This window comes from Babylonia areolata, chromosome 17 (assembly GCF_041734735.1).
Source record: "Babylonia areolata isolate BAREFJ2019XMU chromosome 17, ASM4173473v1, whole genome shotgun sequence".
Taxonomy (NCBI): domain Eukaryota; kingdom Metazoa; phylum Mollusca; class Gastropoda; order Neogastropoda; family Buccinidae; genus Babylonia; species Babylonia areolata.
The window spans coordinates 18,099,209-18,117,328 of record NC_134892.1 but is presented as its reverse complement, the minus strand read 5'-3'; the positions used below and the strand labels follow the sequence as shown (position 1 = coordinate 18,117,328).

General features: G+C 44.6%; 1 protein-coding gene across 1 annotated transcript in view; it reads left to right on the top strand.

Annotated features, from left to right (window-relative positions):
- Positions 1-18,120, top strand: part of LOC143291703 (dixin-like) — a 32,418-nt gene that overhangs the window by 3,048 nt on the left and 11,250 nt on the right. The window contains exons 3-11 of the mRNA XM_076601726.1: positions 225-350; positions 1,568-1,713; positions 3,646-3,728; positions 4,084-4,265; positions 5,776-5,888; positions 7,808-7,987; positions 10,546-10,650; positions 11,230-11,274; positions 15,560-15,613. Of these exons, the coding sequence (XP_076457841.1) occupies positions 225-350; positions 1,568-1,713; positions 3,646-3,728; positions 4,084-4,265; positions 5,776-5,888; positions 7,808-7,987; positions 10,546-10,650; positions 11,230-11,274; positions 15,560-15,613 (1,034 nt within the window). The remainder of the gene's footprint in view (positions 1-224; positions 351-1,567; positions 1,714-3,645; positions 3,729-4,083; positions 4,266-5,775; positions 5,889-7,807; positions 7,988-10,545; positions 10,651-11,229; positions 11,275-15,559; positions 15,614-18,120) is intronic.

Here is an 18,120-nt window from a genome sequence, read left to right as displayed (position 1 = left end):
TATCTGTGTCAGTAAAGAAAGTTATCCATATATTTATTTCTACACCTACCCATTTATTTGCGAAAGTTCTTGGCAAATAGGATCTAGTTAGTTGCTAAATCCTTAGGCAGGCTATGGGCTTTTTATGTTTCCTTCATTCAGTTCTGTCTTTATTTATTTCATTCTTCCTTTACTTCTTTCCTTCTTTTTCTGAATTAATCTTACCTGCATTTATCTTATTGCAGCAAAGGAACCAGTGTCAGGAATCTATGAAGTTCCAGCGACCTACAAAGAAATGCAGCACAATGTGGAGCAAGTTCTCAAGTTCATGACCATACACCACATCAAAATGCACCGCATCCGAGCAGCAGGTGGGTTTAGTTTCAGTTTCAGTTTCTCAAGGAGGCATCAGTGCATTTGCACAAATCTATATATGCTCACCACATCTGCTAGGCAGATGCCTGAACAGCAGCATAACCTGACACATTCCTGACACATTAGTCAGGCCTTGTGTGCATGCATATATGTGAACCTATCAGAGTGGATTTTTTTGTACAAAATTTTGCCAGGGGACAACACTTATGATGCCATGTTTTTTGGGGTTTTTTTTCCTGACCCTAACAATGGGTCATCTGCAGGGAAAAGCAAGGGAGAAAACTATTCGTCCCGAGTGAGTTAAAACAGTGGAAGAAGAGGGTTTGGCCATGCCTACGTATAATGATTTTGAGTCCTGTACATAGTAGATATCTTCTTCTCATTCGTCAGATGGACACCCAGTCTCCATGATGAAGGCAGTTGTATGCTGCAGGTCCTCCACACAGTCTTAGACCTTCTGGTGACACAGTGGATATGAAGTCACTGACCCAATTGCTGTAAAAGACTGGGACCTTCAACAATAACTTTTAACCGTACACGTTCGATTGTTATTTATTTTTAGGAAGTTCTGAGAATGTTGCTCACCACAGTTTGTCAGCACAGCAAATATGATAAAGACAAAAAGTTTGAAATGGAATGTTCCCTTGTCACATAGTCTTTGCCAACAGTATCAGTGTATATATGATAATACAAGATTAGCAATCATCAACAGTGATTGTTAAGCTTTGTTGCCAATATTGCTTCTTAACTTAGTGTTTTTTACCATCATGATTCCGATTGTTGTGGCTGATGATTATTGATGATGATGATGGGTATGTGTCTGATTATGATTGATGTGATGATGATTATTGCAGCTGATAATGATTGTTGTCCCTGATGATGATGATTGTTGTGACTGATTGTTGTTGTGCCTGGTGATGATTGTTGTGCCTGATTATTGTTGTGTCTGATGATGATGATTGTTGTGACTGATTGTTGTTGTGCCTGATGATGATGATGATTGTTGTACCTGATGATGAGGATTGTTGCGACTGATAATGAATGTTGTGGTGATTATGATGATTGTTGAGATTACAATGATTGTTGTGTCTGATGAGGATTGTTCAGATGATGACTATTGTTGTGCCTGATGATTGTTGAGATGACTATTGTTGTGCCTGATAATGATTGTTGTTATGATGGAGATGGATGTGCCTGATGACTGATGTTGCAGACATCGTGGAGGGGAACCTGAAGGCAGTGATGAGGTTGATCCTGGCTCTGGCCGCGCACTACAAACCCATGAGTGTGCGCCACTCCACACACTCATCCTCCAGTCGCTCCGTCACTCGGCGCCAGAGTGTCATCGACATTGCCCAGGTCTGAATGCTACACGTGTGTGTGCTGTGTATGCATACATGTGTCTTTGTACTGTGTGCATGTTCTGTGTGTTTGTGTGTTTTCATTGTGTGTGCATCGCACAGGTCTGAAATAAAATGAAAATTACATGTTTGTGTGTGTGCATGCATGTGTGTGTGTTCTGTGTGCATGTGTGGCTTTTCTGTATGTGTTCTGTGTGTGCATGTGTGTTTGTGTTCTGTGTGTGTGCATGCACATGTGGAAGGCATACTTTGTGCTTTTTTGTCATCAGCATTGCATGCACATGTGGAAGGCATACTTTGTGCTTTTTTGTCATCAGCATTGCACAAGTTTGAATTCTGTATGTAATGTGTGAATGTCTGAGATGCATTAAAAAAAGCATTTTCATAGCATGTATATTACATGTTGGTCTTCTTGTGTAGTGCCTTTATGAGTATTGCAGATATTTATCATCAACAAAAGCAGGATGTAGATTTTATACAACAAAATTCTTAGCTGACAATTGCACATAGAGTCTGGTCTGGAACTGAAGACGGGCATTATATAAGTATCAGTAATGGAATGAAATGAAACTGAATATGTAGAAGTATCCACTCAGTAGGGATAGAATCTGTCACTTGACTGGATATGATTTTGCCATCTACTGTCAAATGTTGACAAAAGATTTCAAAAACATATTCTGATTTCCTGCTCCTTGATGTTCCAACACATCCCAATTCAAATTCGCAAAAACAAGTTCATATATTTGATGCCCACTATCTTTTAGTGAAAGGGTTTGTAGGGGTTAGAGAGAGTGGTCATGCATGGTTCATTGTTTTATATGTAATTTTTGACTCACTTCTGTAAACAAAGTGAGTCTGTGTTATAACCTGGTGTTTGGTTGTCTATATATGTGTCTGTGTGTCCATGGTAAACTTTAACATTGCCTTTTTCTCTGGAAATACTTTGCCTGCTAATATCAAATTTGGCTTAAACATAGTAGGAAAAAACATCTTCCCTGTCATACCGATAATAGGTTGTACGTCTCTCAAGTTTAGCTGTATTTCCAAATCACTTATGGTTTATTTCGTTGATATCCGTTCCAGATTCCGAAAAACACTGTTAACCCCTTTGCAGCTGCCCCAATGTCTTGTAAGAAGACGCCATGACTTTGTTTTTCTTATTCACAATTAAAAGCAAAGAAATACGAATTCTGGAAGGAACACATACAGTGACATTAACTACATTATTGACGTGTTTACTGCATGTGAACATTATAAAGTGGACACTGAATTAACCGGAATGAACATAAAAGAAAATTTGAATTGACCGTTTCACTGAGTTAGATCTGTCTTGTCTACACTAGTCTGTGCAGATCTTGGCAGAACATATTGCAAAGCCTGACGCGATGGCAACGTTTCCTATACTGCCGAATTAAAAGAATTTCTTAAGTAATTATTGACGTGTTTACTGCAAATGAATGTTTTGAAGTGGATAATGAATTGACTAGAATGAACAGAAAAGAAATTGAATGAATGGTGTCATAGGCTCTCAGTGAGTGTAAACAGTAAAGACAAGCTTGTCGAACACGGTTCTCTGCAGATCTATAAAAACAGACACATACTGCATTGTTTGAGGCGATGGTAATGTCTCCTTTACTTTGGACTTGAATGAAATTATGCCCGAGATATTTTTCTTTTTTTTAAACGTGAAGCTTTGTATGATTATAATAACGAATAGAGAACACATTTCAACAAACTAATTTTCATGATTTTTCTTTTTTCTTTTCTTTTTTTTTTCTTTAAGTGTGTATCACAAGTGAGTCTTGAAGGCATTGCCTTTCTTGTCAACTTTTTCTTTCATGTCAAGAGCCCTGGGCTTTTAGAAAGAAAAGGTGCTATGCAAATGTACATTATCATGATTGTTATCATTATGATATTGCTGTGTCACCAGGGGGCATCAGCAGCACTGACAGAAGCGAGACGGAATGCCAAAAAAGCAGGCAAGAGATCGTCCAGATATGTTCCCGACGGGAAGTAAGTTGTGTGCCATTATCAAACTTGTCTTTTGTTTTGACACAGATATATATTTCCTCCCACCCCAAATAACCAGACCCACAGAACTGGTCATCCCATTAGATACAAGAAAAGTATTCATGGTGATACAAACTTTAATTGATATTCACAGTTACAAGCAAATTTTGTTCGCACATGATAGTTATTATCTTTTTGCTGTTGTCCATGCACAGTGGAAGATTATTGTATGCTCTGGCTGTGTCAGACATCATTCGGAACTGTACATGGTCTTGCCGAGTCCGATACCATTCTGAACTGTACATGATCTTACTGTGTCAGATACCATTCTGAACTGTACATGGTCTTACTGTGTCAGATACCAAGAGAGCAGCTCTGAGCCGTACAGCGACACAGACGGAGCGTCCAGGAGAGCCAGCCAGGGACTGTCCCTTCAGGCCCCAGAGCCACGGGAGCTGGACGGCTGCAGTGCAGAGAACAGTCCTGTCTCCAGCCCTCGGTCCAGTTTCTGTCTTCCTGATGGACGTGCCAGCTTTCATGGTACCACCCTAGGGCTGCGGGGAACCGGGGGTTTGGGGGGTGGGAGGGGAGCAGGTTGGGAGGGGGTGGAGGTAGCATGGAAGGAGGAGAGAGAGAAAGGGAGTGAGGAAGGAAAGGCTAGAGGTGGGAGGGAGAGAAGGAGAGTAGGAAAATGAGGGAGAGAGGAGGCAGAGAAGAATAGGGAGGGAGACAGAGGAGAGCCACAGGGAGACAAAAAGACAGGGGGAGGGGGGCATCAGTACTAAGTGCTAGGGAGGGAATAGGGGAAAGAGATTTGAAATAGGTATGTGTGTGTATGATTTGAGTGTGGCTGCATGTACATGGGCAATTGCCAGCACATTGTGTCTAAATTAACTGAGAGAAATGTGCTATACAAATGCCGTTGTTCATTGCCATCATTGTTAGGTATGAGAAAAGAGGGTGGAGGAGATAAAAGTGGAGATAGAGAAACAGGTTGATAGATGTAGAACGTTTGTATGGAAAGAAGATGGGGTTAGGGAGAGAGCAGGAGGGAAAAGGAGAGAGGGAAGGAGACTGGAAGAGAGTAGAGAGAAAGAAGGAAGGTGACATTGAGAGAGGAGAGAGAGAGAGAGGCATCAGTGTAAAGTGCTTGGGAGGGAAGTACCGTAAAGTTCGGTCTATAAGCTGCAACTTTTTCTCCCAGCTTCAACCTCTGCGGCTGATACAATGATGTGGCTTATTTGAGGATTTTAACGATCCCGGGAGTGTCACGTTCTTGTCTAGTCTAAGCTTCCCTTCAAGTTCAACTCACCAAAATCATGATTTCTGTCCATGAATTTTTGGATGAGCTTCAGGTTAGTGTGCTAACTGTTCACGATTTAAAAATCAAATCCGCACATATTAAAGCCTTCAGATCAGCATTCAGGTCTACTCTGCTCTAGTGCACACCCTCATCATGCCAAAAACGCGATGAAATGCCTATGATGCAGCCTTGAAATTGAAGGCAATCGACCTAGCAGACGACAGTGCAAGCAACAAACCAGCAGCGACCTCCACCTTGCGTTCATGTTCACCAAGTGAAAGTGAGGCTGAAGTCAGTGACAAGATGGCAGAGAAAGCTGCACTGGTTCTCTTCAACTCGGATACTGAAGACAAAGATTTTAGTGGATTCAGTGAGCAGGACGATGTTGAATAAATTTGACTATCCCTGAATTATGGATCTTATTTTCGTTGTGTTTTTTTTGTGTGTGTGGCAATGACAGTATTTTTGCTTGCATTTCTTTGTGTTGTTTCCGCTTGTGTTTATTTCGTAACCTACAGTATTGACAGCTTTTCTGTAGTATCGGTATGTGTTCCGGTACCGGTAATAAGTGCAGCTTATAAGCCAGTGCGGCTTATGTGTGTATGAAGTTCAGTTTTTTTTCAAAATTTAGTGGGTGCAGCTTATATACCAGTGTGCTCAATAGACAGAACTTTACGGTAATTCAACACTTTAGTACAGTACACCTCTCCACACCACACTCCATACTTAACCTGTACATGTGTGCAGGCCAAGAGGGAGATGGGATGTCAGAGGACAGTGGAGTTCCGCCAGCCTGGGGTGACACCCAGCTAGACACCATCAGGACCATGAAGAAACAGCTGCTGCAGCTCCAGCACCTGGTAACATTTCTCTTCACTGTCTGTGTTGGTGTGATGCTTGTGTTTTCATAGATACAACTGTAATACTTTGTACCCTATCAGTGCAGCTGCACTGCAGTTTCTGTGGACCAGCCCCACAACAGCTGATTGCACTGAGGAAGCCATACACCATACACAAAACACACACAAACTCCTCAATATTGTGTTCTCAAAATCAGGTTCTAAACAGTGACTGGTAGTCAGCCATGCAGTGGTCCAGTGCAGTCAACTGGGCTGTGAGCTACATGATGTCATCGGATTCTTCCCCTTCTCAAAATAAAAACAACAACAAAAAAGACCATGCAAACAATTAGAAATCAGATGATCAATGATGATATCCATTTACAGGTTTGATCCGTCAGAGGGAGAAAAAGCTGTGGTGAAGGTCACTTGTCAAAAAATGATAGTCATGAAAGAACTTGATGAAAAGAATGCAGAGTTATTGAGCTGAGAGAATGGAAATACAGCGAATGGTATCAAATGATGTGGGGCTTGAGGACTGTTTCAGTGGGTACATGAAATGAATTCCTTACATACCTGAAACTCATCATTTTAAAATAGTTTCCTTTCTATAAAAAGGTCAGGACTTTTTTGTGTTCTCCGACTGTGGATAGTACTGAGTTGTGAGTATCTTTCACAAGTGTGTATGCCACCATGCTACAGTTTTTTTGAAACATCTGCAAAGCAGTTTTCAAGGTTTCCAATTTGTAGTAAATTACTTCTTCAATGAAGTCAGACAAGTTTAAACTGTTAATATGTGAGGCATTGTTTTTATCACATCATCTACATTCACACACAGACACACACGCACATGAACATACACACTCATGTGCACATGCACACACACATAAGAACGCATGCTTATGTGTGCATGCACACACACACACACACACACACACACACACACACACACACACACCTTTCCCTCACATGCAGATAGTCATGTATAGTGTTAAGTATGATTGCAAAAACCTCCATAAGTCCTGTATTGAAATTCAAGTTGTACTTTATGTACGGTTTCTCTGCTGTTTTGTTGTTGTGGACATAATCTTTTCCTGTCCCAAATTCAGCAGACAGAAACACAACACCACAGCATGAGAGTTTCTAGTTCTTCAGCTGTACAGACCTGGAATTCACTGCCTTTTTCAGTCCATCACAGTCCCTCACTCACATTCTTTAAAATAAATCTGAAAGCTTCCCTTTTGAAGCAGTCTCTACATGATTAATGCACTTTGTTCCATATTTGTATTCTTTGGATCCACTTCATTTGCCTGTTTCTTGTGTGTGTGCATGCATATGTATACGAGTGTGTGCATGTATGTGTATATGAGTGTGTGTGTGTGTGTGTGCTTGCATGTTTGTGTGTGTGTGCTTGCATGTTTGTGTGTGTATGTGTTCATGAGTGTTATGTGTCTGACTGATAAGTTATACAAAATGCTTTGAGAGGGTTGAAGACACTATATAAATGTACCACTCTAATTATTATCAACACTCAGCTTGCACCGGAGACTGACATAAGTTTCAGTTGGGCCATCAGCAAAGTGAGAGTTGTACAACCAGTGGTTTCTATTTCTACCCTGCAGAGGAATTCATTTACAGCTTTGTCTTATGTGAAAGGCATGAATGATACTATGAGGCAACATTGCACTGGCTCTCAGTGCTGCAGCCTTGGGGGTAGTTGGTCTTGGGGACCATCCCAGCACTGACTGTCCTAAAGCCCTCATGGTGGGAAACTTAGGCAAGACACTCTGCACTTAAATCAAATTCCAGATAGTCTGGGCAGCAGTCAACTCCTATGCTCTTCTGATAGTCATATTTGGACACAACTGACTGTCATAGTAAGCAGTCTGAGAGGTTTGGAAGCTATATATAACTGTAGGACCATCACTGTTATCCTGCAGATGCTGGAGCAAAGTGTGGACAGTGGGGTGGAGGGAGAGGATGGGGAGGGGGATGCCCCCAGCACGGAGGACTGGGTTCTGGTGAAGAGTCGTCTGCAGCAGGCCACACTGCTCAACCAGGACCTACGGGAGGAACTCTCCCTCCTCCGCAACGACTGTCTGCAACTGCAAGGCACCAAGGTCAGTTGTTGCTGTGAATGGTGGTGGTGGAGTGGAAGTGGTGGTGGTGGTGGTGGTGGAGTGGAGGTGGTGGTCATTGTGGCGGTGGTGGAGTGGAGGTGGTGGTGGTGGTGGTGGAGTGGTGGTGGCGGTGGTGGAGTAGAGGTGGTGGTGATTGTGGCTGTGGTGGAGTGGTGGTAGTGGTGGTGGTGGAGTGGAGGTGGTGGTCATTGTGGCTGTGGTGGAGTGGTGGTGGTGGTGGTGGAGTGGTGGTGGTGGAATGGAGGTGGTGGTCATTGTGGCGGTGGTGGAGTGGTGGTGGTGGTGATTGTGGCTGTGGTGGAGTGGTGGTGGTGGTGGTGGAGTGGTGGTGGAGTGGTGGTGGTGGAGTGGAGGTGGTGGTCATTGTGGCGGTGGTGGAGTGGTGGTGGTGGTGGTGGAGTGGAGGTGGTGGTGATTGTGGTGGAGGTGTTGTGGTGTAGATGCAGATGGTGGTGCAGTGGTGGAGGGGGGTGTGTATGGGGGAAGAGGTGGCAGAGTGGTGACAGCAGGGCCCAAGTTGCTCAGAACTGTGTCCACCAGTAGAGTCTCAAGTCTGACAAACTCCACTTGGGCTCCTTGACCAAGGTCATTTGCCTGAGAGCCAATGTGGATTCCGGAAAGAGCGCGGAACCACCGACATGGTGTTTGCTGCAAGGCAGCTGCAAGAGAAATGTCAGGAGCAAAATGCTGATCTGTTCTCCACCTATGTCGACCTCACTAAGGCCTTTGACACCGTGAGTAGAGAGGGACTGTGGAAGATCATGGCCAAGTACGGATGCCCTCGGAAATTTATTTCCTTGGTCAGCCAATTCCATGAAGGCATGCAGGCTCGAGTCCAGGACAATGGCGAAACATCTGCTCCTTTTGCTGTCACAAATGGTGTCAAGCAAGGCTGCGTCCTGGCTCCAACGCTGTTCAGCCTCATGTTCTCTGCAATGCTTACTGATGCCTTCAGAGATGGCGATGTTGGAATCGGCCTAAAGTACCGAACAGATGGCAAGCTGTTTAACCTCAGAAGGCTTCAAGCAAAAACGAAGGTCATGACAGACATCATCAGAGACTTTTTGTTTGCTGATGACTGTGCCCTCAACGCTGGATCTGAAGCTGACATGCAACTCAGCGTCGACAAGTTTGCCACTGCCAGCAGGAACTTCGCCCTTACCATCAGCACGCGGAAAACTGAAGTTCTCCATCAGCCAGCCCCAGGGAAACCCTACGTTGAGCCCAACATCACAGTCAACGGTCAGAGACTCAGTGCGGTGGAGCGGTTCACATACCTTGGCAGCACACTGTCACGAAATGCGACCATCGACGATGAAGTGAATGTCAGGATTGCAAGAGCAAGTGCAACTTTTGGTAGACTCAGTGCAAATGTCTGGAACAGAAGAGGCATTAGTCTTGAGACCAAGCTAAAGGTCTATAGAGCAGTAGTTCTCCCCACACTACTGTACGGCTGCGAAACTTGGACAGTGTACCAACGACATGCCAAGAAGCTGAACCACTTCCACACAACATGCCTCAGGAAGCTACTGAACATCAAGTGGCAAGACAGGACCCCAGACACAGAGGTGCTCGCAAAAGCCACCCTTCCCAGCATCTTCACCATCCTGATGCAGTCCCAGCTTCGCTGGGCTGGACACGTGGCGCGCATGCCAGACCATCGGCTGCCCAAAAGGCTCTTCTATGGCGAGCTGCAACAAGGGAAGAGATCACACGGAGGTCAGAAGAAGCGCTTCAGAGATACTCTGAAAGTCTCTCTGAAAGCGTTTGATATCAACCCTGACTCCTGGGAGGAATCTGCAGTGGACCGTAACAAATGGCGCGCTGCTGTGCACAAAGGCGCCAAGTTGTGCGAGGCCAACAGGACTGCTGCAGCTGTTCAGAAGAGGCAGGCCAGAAAGTCACGGGCAAACAAGCTCCCTGACAGTGATATGCCTGTCTTTGTCTGCGCCAACTGTCAGCGAACATTTCGTGCGCAGTTTGGACTATTCAGCCATCTGCGCACTCACAGATAGACTCATGAGCATCCTTCCCCCCACCCCACCACCACCCTCCCCCCATCCCCCATCTGGATGACAACGATGGTCATCATCGATCTCGATGGACACACCACCACCAGCCTGGGCTAAACTTGCCACAGTTGCCCAAATGAGAAGCCTGTGTCCTGTTGGAAGACATAACATGCAAACAAAGAAAAACAATGAATTCAGAGAGAGAGATAGGAAATTGAAAAAAAACAAAACCAAAAAAAAAACGTTAGCCATTTGGATGCACAGTTTTCAGGAATGGAAGATGGCCACTAATAAAAGGGGGTGCTGCATAGGTGGAAGGTAGGTAATATACTAAGGGAGGTCACTAGCTGCACCTGCTTTTGATTTCTCCGCATGATTGGGGAAGTTGTTCGCACAGGACAGGAATCACCCTCAGCCAGAGTCTGCACCAGAGGGTCTCAGTAAGTGTATTGAATTTAAATGTACTTTTTTGAAAAATGATGCTGGATTATAATGATGATGATGTTGCTAACTCTGCACACACAGGCAGGCTTACAACAGAGGCTTGGAGAACAGGATGCCATGTTGTCTCAGCTCAAGTCTGACAAACTCCACTTGGAGATTGAAATGCAGACTGTTGCCATGGAAAACGTGAGTGTGTGTGTATGTGAGTGGGTGTGTGCGTGTGTGCACGCGTGTGTATGAGTGTGTGAGTTGCATTGTGTGTGTGTGATGTGGGTGGGTGTGTTTGTGCGTGTGTTGTGTTGAGAGTGTCTATGTGTGTATTGTGTTGTGTGCACATGTGTTTGTTTTTTTATTGTTGTTTGTTTTGTGTGTGTGTGTGTCTTTGGTGTGAGGATCTTGTTGGTGGTATAAGGATGTTCACTATGATAATGGTTTGGTTGACTCACATAGGAATAAGGGCGGGGGAGAGTTGTTTTAGAAATCTTACTGTTTACTATGACTTTTATGTAATTTTTTTCTTTTTGTTGTATTTTACTCATGTGATATGCTTTGAGCATTATTGTACTTCAATGAAAAGTGCAATATAAATAAACCATTATTATTATTAGGTCAGAAAGCTGGGGTCACACTATATAGTATGACGGACCTTTCTATTTGACGAACCTATAGTCAGTAGAATAGGGTTTATAACTGATCAACATGTATTATCAATATCTGACTTCAAATCATACCCGATTCTTCACCAGTTGAATGGATTGTGTGCAGGCATCACTACGTAAACAGCTGAAAAGTCAAGTGGGACGGGTCCAGGTGGGTGTCTGTGTTGTGGGATACATGCTGTTCTACATTTTTCAGGAAGTGAATGAGAGAGAAAGGAAGGAAAAATGAGAGAGGGGACTATTTTTAAAGTATGTTTTCACCTTAGCCAGGGGGGTTGTTTCCTTTCTTCTACCCATTCCTGTCGTCCCTCAAGCTGCCTGAAAAATCCTTTGTGATTAATGATACTGTAATGTTTGGCATGAATATTGTTACAAATGTTAGTGTTAATGCTCCATCACTTATGACTTAAAAGCTTTTAAGTTTTTCTGTCACTGCTCACATCTCACGTCAATGCTAACGGCTTGATCCACAGTGTGGATAAAGACTGGTGGTCCATAGCCTTTTGAGGAAAGTCTACTCTTTGTCACAATTCGTTCAAGCAGATTTTGTGACAATGCCCACATATTGTAGTACTTTTTGTCACGACAGATTTCAGTGTGTGAAAAATGAGTTGCTCTCCCCTGTGAGAAAGCATCAGCACAGTGCAGCACCACCTTCTTCTGTCTGCAAGTGTATTTGTTTTTCTTGCAAAGCACATTTTTCTACAGAATTTAAGCAGCGACAATCCTTTTGTTGCATTGTGTTCTTTCATGTGCACTAAACACACACTGCACCTGGGACCTTGGGTTGTAGCCTCATCCGAATGACTAGCATCCAGGCCACACTAAAGGTGTAGTAAAGGGAGAGTAAAAATCCCACTTGATACATGGGACTCTAACCCATGGACACTTGCTGGTCAGGCATATCACCAAGTCTCAGTTATCCTTTCACTCCTATTGGAGTAAGGAGGACAACTACAAAATTATGATATCATGCGTAGAACAAACATTTCCAAATGTAACACTGCATCCCTGAGAAGTTGGGAAAACACAAATGTCTGTCAACCTAAAAAAATTTTTAACAGCCTTTGCAAACTTGATAAACTTACAGCTAAAATGAATTTTTTGCCTCTTGATAATATAACAAAAATGAAAAACTGATTTCAGAAACAAATATACGCTTGGGTACACACATTCATATGACACAAATAAGAGAAGAAGCCACTGTGTGGATATGCAAGTGTGAGGTGAAGACCTTCACTCGTGCTGTGCATACTTCAGTGGGCTTGATGCACCTTGTACATTCAGGTGTGTGTGGGGGAGGTGGGGGGAGACAGAAAGAGAGAGGCTATGTTGTATTGTGTGTGTCCATATGTTCCTGCTTCAGGTTAACACTTTGTACCCTATCAGTGCAGCTGCACTGCAGATTCTTCATCTCCTGAGTGCATTGTCAAAGCCTTACTTTATGCACAACACACACACAAGATCATCAACAGGCTGAATTTCCTTGAAAACACAGGCAAACAACATTTGAGCAACATTGGGGCTAAAGCCAGCAAGCTAAAAGTGCTGAGTAAGAATACAGTTGATTGAGGAAGTGAAACTGAACATGCCCTCTGCAGTACGGAAATAGCTGTGTTCAATCCTTAGGAAGCAGCTGTGTGTTAAGGATAAATCAGTACACAGTGTACCTAGTGTTGTTAACCCCTAGGCCGCCTATATGACGAGATAACTCGTCATGGCAAGCATGTACGCTTCACTGCCACAATAATGAGATAACTCGTCATTGATATATTCTGACTTTTCCTTGCTTTGCATTCAGTTAGTTGACAAAAATGCTGGTAGCTTTAGCTTGGGGAATCTTTCTAGATTCTGTTCATAGCTAGAAACACCATCAGTGTCATGAGGCAATCCTTTATTTGAACGTTTTGGTTGGGTTACTGGCTGCTCATCTCCTCGCTCACTCAACAAAATGTCAGACTGACACCATGCTCAAGACATGCGATCATGGCGAACTAAATCAACCAAGATTGCTTTCTTTAGCTGATGCTCAGAAAGAATTGAAGCGTAAATTCGAAGGAGAAGAGAGTGATGAACATTTATAGGACGATTTGATAGAAAATAAAGGGAGCAATCAAGAGAGTGGTCAAGATACGACTATCAGTGAGTGATGCTGGCTGTACAGTCATAGCAGACGACAGACTGACCGAATTATTAGCAGGACACAGTGTGAGCGATTTTCTTGGCACTCAGCCAACGCAGTCTGATGAGAACTGGATAAGTGACGGTGTGAGAGGGGTGAAAGGTAGTGGGGTGGAGACTGAGGGGGCGTGACCTCACATCCATATTATCACTTGGAGAAGTCAAAATGCATTGTGTATCTATCTCTTTTTCAATTTTTTTTTTTTTTTTAATTGTGGTTGTTCTAGTATGATTTTGTGTGTGCAGATATTCATTTGTCCAGAAAATATGATATTTTAGTGCAAATTACCTGACTAATGTTTGAAATGAACAAGTTGAAAATGTGACAAAAAACAAAACACTGATTTCAAAACAACAGCATGTCCCTAAAAATATATAAAATGGGAAAATATCATGTGATTTGTTTTGTTTATTCATTTACCTTTCAGAAAATATATACTTTTATGGGTCTTTCTCCAGTAACAAAGAGCACAAAATTTTTGTAAAAATTTGTACCCGTTTTTTGTGAAAAAACCCTGGCAAATAGATTTCCCTTAAATCTTATTTTCCTGGCAGCGAAAGGGTTAATGTGTTTTCACTTTCACATGTTGTGTGTTGGTGAGGGAGAGCGGATGCGAGGAGGGATGGGGGGATGGAGTAATCTGCTTGTATCCTGTGTGTGCACTTGTAGTCTGTGTAGAAGGGGTGGGGGTTATAATATGCATAGTGTTCCATTGCCCATGTTATATGTACTGGGGGGGAGGGGGGGGCTGGGGGGGGGGTTAAAAATATGCATAGTGTTCCATTGCCCATGTTATATGTATTGGGGGGGGGGGGGGTTGTTATAATATGCATAGTGTTCCATTGCCCATGTTATATGTATTGGGGGGGGGGGGGTTATAATATGCATAGTGTTCCATTGCCCATGTTATATGTATTGGGGGGGTCAGGGGGGGGGGGGGGGGGTTATAATATGCATAGTGTTCCATTGCCCATATTATATGTATTGGGGGGGTCTGGATGGGTGGGGGTTATAATATGCATAGCGTTCCATTGCCCATGTTATATGTACTGGGGGGGGGGGGGGGGGGGCTGGGCGGGGGGGGTTATAATGTGCATAGTGTTCCATTGCCCATGTTATATGCATTGGGGGGATCTGGGGGGGGGGGGGGTGTTATAATATGCATAGTGTTCCATTGCCCATGTTATATGTACTGGGGGGGGGGGGGCCTGGGGGGGTTATAATATGCATAGTGTTCCATTGCCCATGTTATATGTATGGAGGAGGGGGGGTTATAATATGCATAGTGTTCCATTGCCCATGCTATATGTATGGAGGAGGGGAGGTTATGATATGCGTAGTGTTCCATTGCCCATGCTATATGTATGGAGGAGGGGGGGTTATGATATGCGTAGTGTTCCATTGCCCATGCTATATGTATGGAGGAGGGGGGGTTATAATATGCATAGTGTTCCATTGCCCATGCTATATGTATGGAGGAGGGGAGGTTATGATATGCATAGTGTTCCATTGCCCATGCTATATGTATGGAGGAGTGGGGGGTTATAATATGCGTAGTGTTCCATTGCCGATGCTATATGTATGGAGGAGTGGGGGTTATAATATGCATAGTGTTCCATTGCCGATGCTATATGTATGGAGGAGTGGGGGGTTATAATATGCGTAGTGTTCCATTGCCAATGCTATATGTATGGAGGAGTGGGGGGTTATAATATGCGTAGTGTTCCATTGCCGATGCTATATGTATGGAGGAGTGGGGGGTTATAATATGCGTAGTGTTCCATTGCCCATGCTATATGTATGGAGGAGGGGGGGTTATAATATGCGTAGTGTTCCATTGCCCATGCTATATGTATGGAGGAGTGGGGGGTTATAATACGCATAGTGTTCCATTGCCCATGCTATATGTATTGGGGGTGGGGGGGGTATAATATGCATAGTGTTCCATTGTCCATGCTATATGTATGGAGGGGGGGTTATAATATGCATACTGTTCCAATGCCCATGCTATATGTATGGAGGTGGGGTTATGATATGCATAGTGTTCCATTGCCCATATTATATGTATTGGGGGGGTGGTTTATAATATTCATTTGTGTTCCATTGCCCATGTTATATGTATGGAATGGGTGGTGATTATAATATGCATAGTGTTTCATTGCCCATGTTATATGCTTGGAACGGGTGGTGGTATAATATGCATAGTGTTCCATTGCCTGTGATGAAGGCACTGACCATGGTATGTGTGTGACAGGGGGACATTGCTCATGACCCAGAGCCCAGGGACCAGACCATCTCCTATCTCAGGGTAAGCACTGCTGTCTTGTTGCTGTTCATTTCTTCAGTCCACTGTCAGCCACACAGAATACCTGTGCTAAACAGAGAATGGGTTGGGGACCCAGCCTGCCTGCCTGCCTCCACACCTTTATTTGGGGGTGATGGAAAGGTGTGGAGTTGGGGGTGGGGGGGAGTTCAGGGTGAGCAGTGGGGGAATAGTGCAACTAAAACAGCTGGGAAGAGGGGCTGTCAAAGAAAAGATGGCAAAAAGGCGGTATGCGTTGTGTTATGCAGGAAGAACTGGGTATTGTTTTGTGTTGTATCGCAGGGAAAACTGGGTATTATATTATGTTGTGTTGCAGGGAGAACTGGGTGTTGTGTTACAGGGAGAACTGGGTGCTGTGTTGTGTTGTGTTGCAGGGAGAACTGGGTGTTGTGTTGCAGGGAGAACTGGGTGTTGTGTTGTGTTGTGTTACAGGGAGAACTGGGTGTTGTGTTGCAGGGAGAACTGGGTGTTGTGTTGTGTTGCAGGGAGAACTGGGTGTTGTGTTGCAGGGAGAACTGGGTGTTGTGTTGTGTTGTGTTACAGGGAGAACTGGGTGTTGTGTTGCAGGGAGAACTGGGTGTTGTGTTGTGTTGCAGGGAGAACTGGGTGTTGTGTTGTGTTGTGTTACAGGGAGAACTGGGTGTTGTGTTGCAGGGAGAACTGGGTGTTGTGTTGCAGGGAGAACTGGGTGTTGTGTTGTGTTGCAGGGAGAACTGGGTGTTGTGTTGTATTGCAGGGAGAACTGGGTGTTGTGTTGCAGGGAGAACTGGGTGTTCTGTTGTGTTGCAGGGAGAACTGGGTGTTGTGTTGTATTGCAGGGAGAACTGGGTGTTGTTTTACAGGGAGAACTGGGTGTTTTGCAGGAAGAACTGGGTGCTGTTTTGTGTTACAGGGAGAACAAGGTTTGGTGTTGTGTTGTGTTGTGTTGCAGGGAGAACTGGGTGTTGTTTTACAGGGAGAACTGGGTGTTGTGTTGTGTTGTGTTGCAGGGAGAACTGGGTGTTGTGTTGTGTTGTGTTACAGGGAGAACTGGGTGTTGTGTTGCAGGGAGAACTGGGTGTTGTGTTGTGTGGCAGGGAGAACTGGGTGTTGTGTTGTGTTGTGTTGCAGGGAGAACTGGGTGTTGTGTTGTGTTACAGGGAGAACTGGGTGTTGTGTTGCAGGGAGAACTGGGTGTTGTGTTTCAGGGAGGACTGGGTGTTGTGTTGTGTTGCAGGGAGAACTGGGTGTTGTGTTACAGGGAGAACTGGGTGTTGTGTTGAACTGGATGTTGTGTTACAGGGAGAACTGGATTTTGTGTTACAGGGAGAACTGGGTGTTGTGTTACAGGGAGAACTGGGTGTTGTGTTGTGTTACAGGGAGAACTGGGTGTTGTGCTACAGGGAGAACTGGGTGTTGTGTTGAACTGGGTGTTGTGTTACAGGGAGAACTGGCTGTTGTGTTCTGTTGTGTTGCAGGGAGAACTGGGTGTTGTGTTCTGTTGTGTTGCAGGGAGAACTGGGTGTTGTGTTGCAGGGAGAACTGGGTGTTGTGTTGTGTTGTGTGGCATGGAGAACTGGGTGTTGTTTTACAGGGAGAACTGGGTGTTGTGTTGTGTTGCAGGGAGAACTGGGTGTTGTGTTGTGTTGTGTTGTGTTACAGGGAGAACTGGGTGTTGTGTTGCAGGGAGAACTGGGTGTTGTGTTGTGTTGTGTTGTGTTACAGGGAGAACTGGGTGTTGTGTTGCAGGGAGAACTGGGTGTTGTGTTGCAGGGAGAACTGGGTGTTGTGTTGCAGGGAGAACTGGGTGTTGTGTTGTGTTACAGGGAGAACTGGGTGTTGTGTTTCAGGGAGGACTGGGTGTTGTGTTGCAGGGAGAACTGGGTGTTGTGTTCTGTTGTGTTGCAGGGAGAACTGGGTGTTGTGTTTCAGGGAGGACTGGGTGCTGTGTTGTGTTGTGTGGCAGTGCGAACTGGGTGTTGTGTTTCAGGGAGGACTGGGTGTTGTGTTTCAGGGAGAACTGGGTGTTGTGTTTCAGGGAGGACTGGGTGTTGTGTTTCAGGGAGAACTGGGTGTTGTGTTGTGTTGCAGGGAGAACTGGGTGTTGTGTTGCAGGGAGAACTGGGTGTTGTGTTGTGTTACAGGGAGAACTGGGTGTTGTGTTGTGTTACAGGGAGAACTGGGGGTTGTTTTGCAGGGAGAACTGGGTGTTGTGTTGAACTGGATGTTGTGTTACAGGGAGAACTGGGTGTTGTGTTACAGGGAGAACTGGGGGTTGTGTTACAGGGAGAACTGGGGGTTGTGTTACAGGGAGAACTGGGGGTTGTGTTGTGTTACAGGGAGAACTGGGTGTTGTGTTGTGTTGCAGGGAGAACTGGGTGTTGTGTTGCAGGGAGAACTGGGTGTTGTGTTGCAGGGAGAACTGGGTGTTGTGTTGTGTTACAGGGAGAACTGGGTGTTGTGTTGCAGGGAGAACTGGGTGTTGTGTTGAACTGGATGTTGTGTTACAGGGA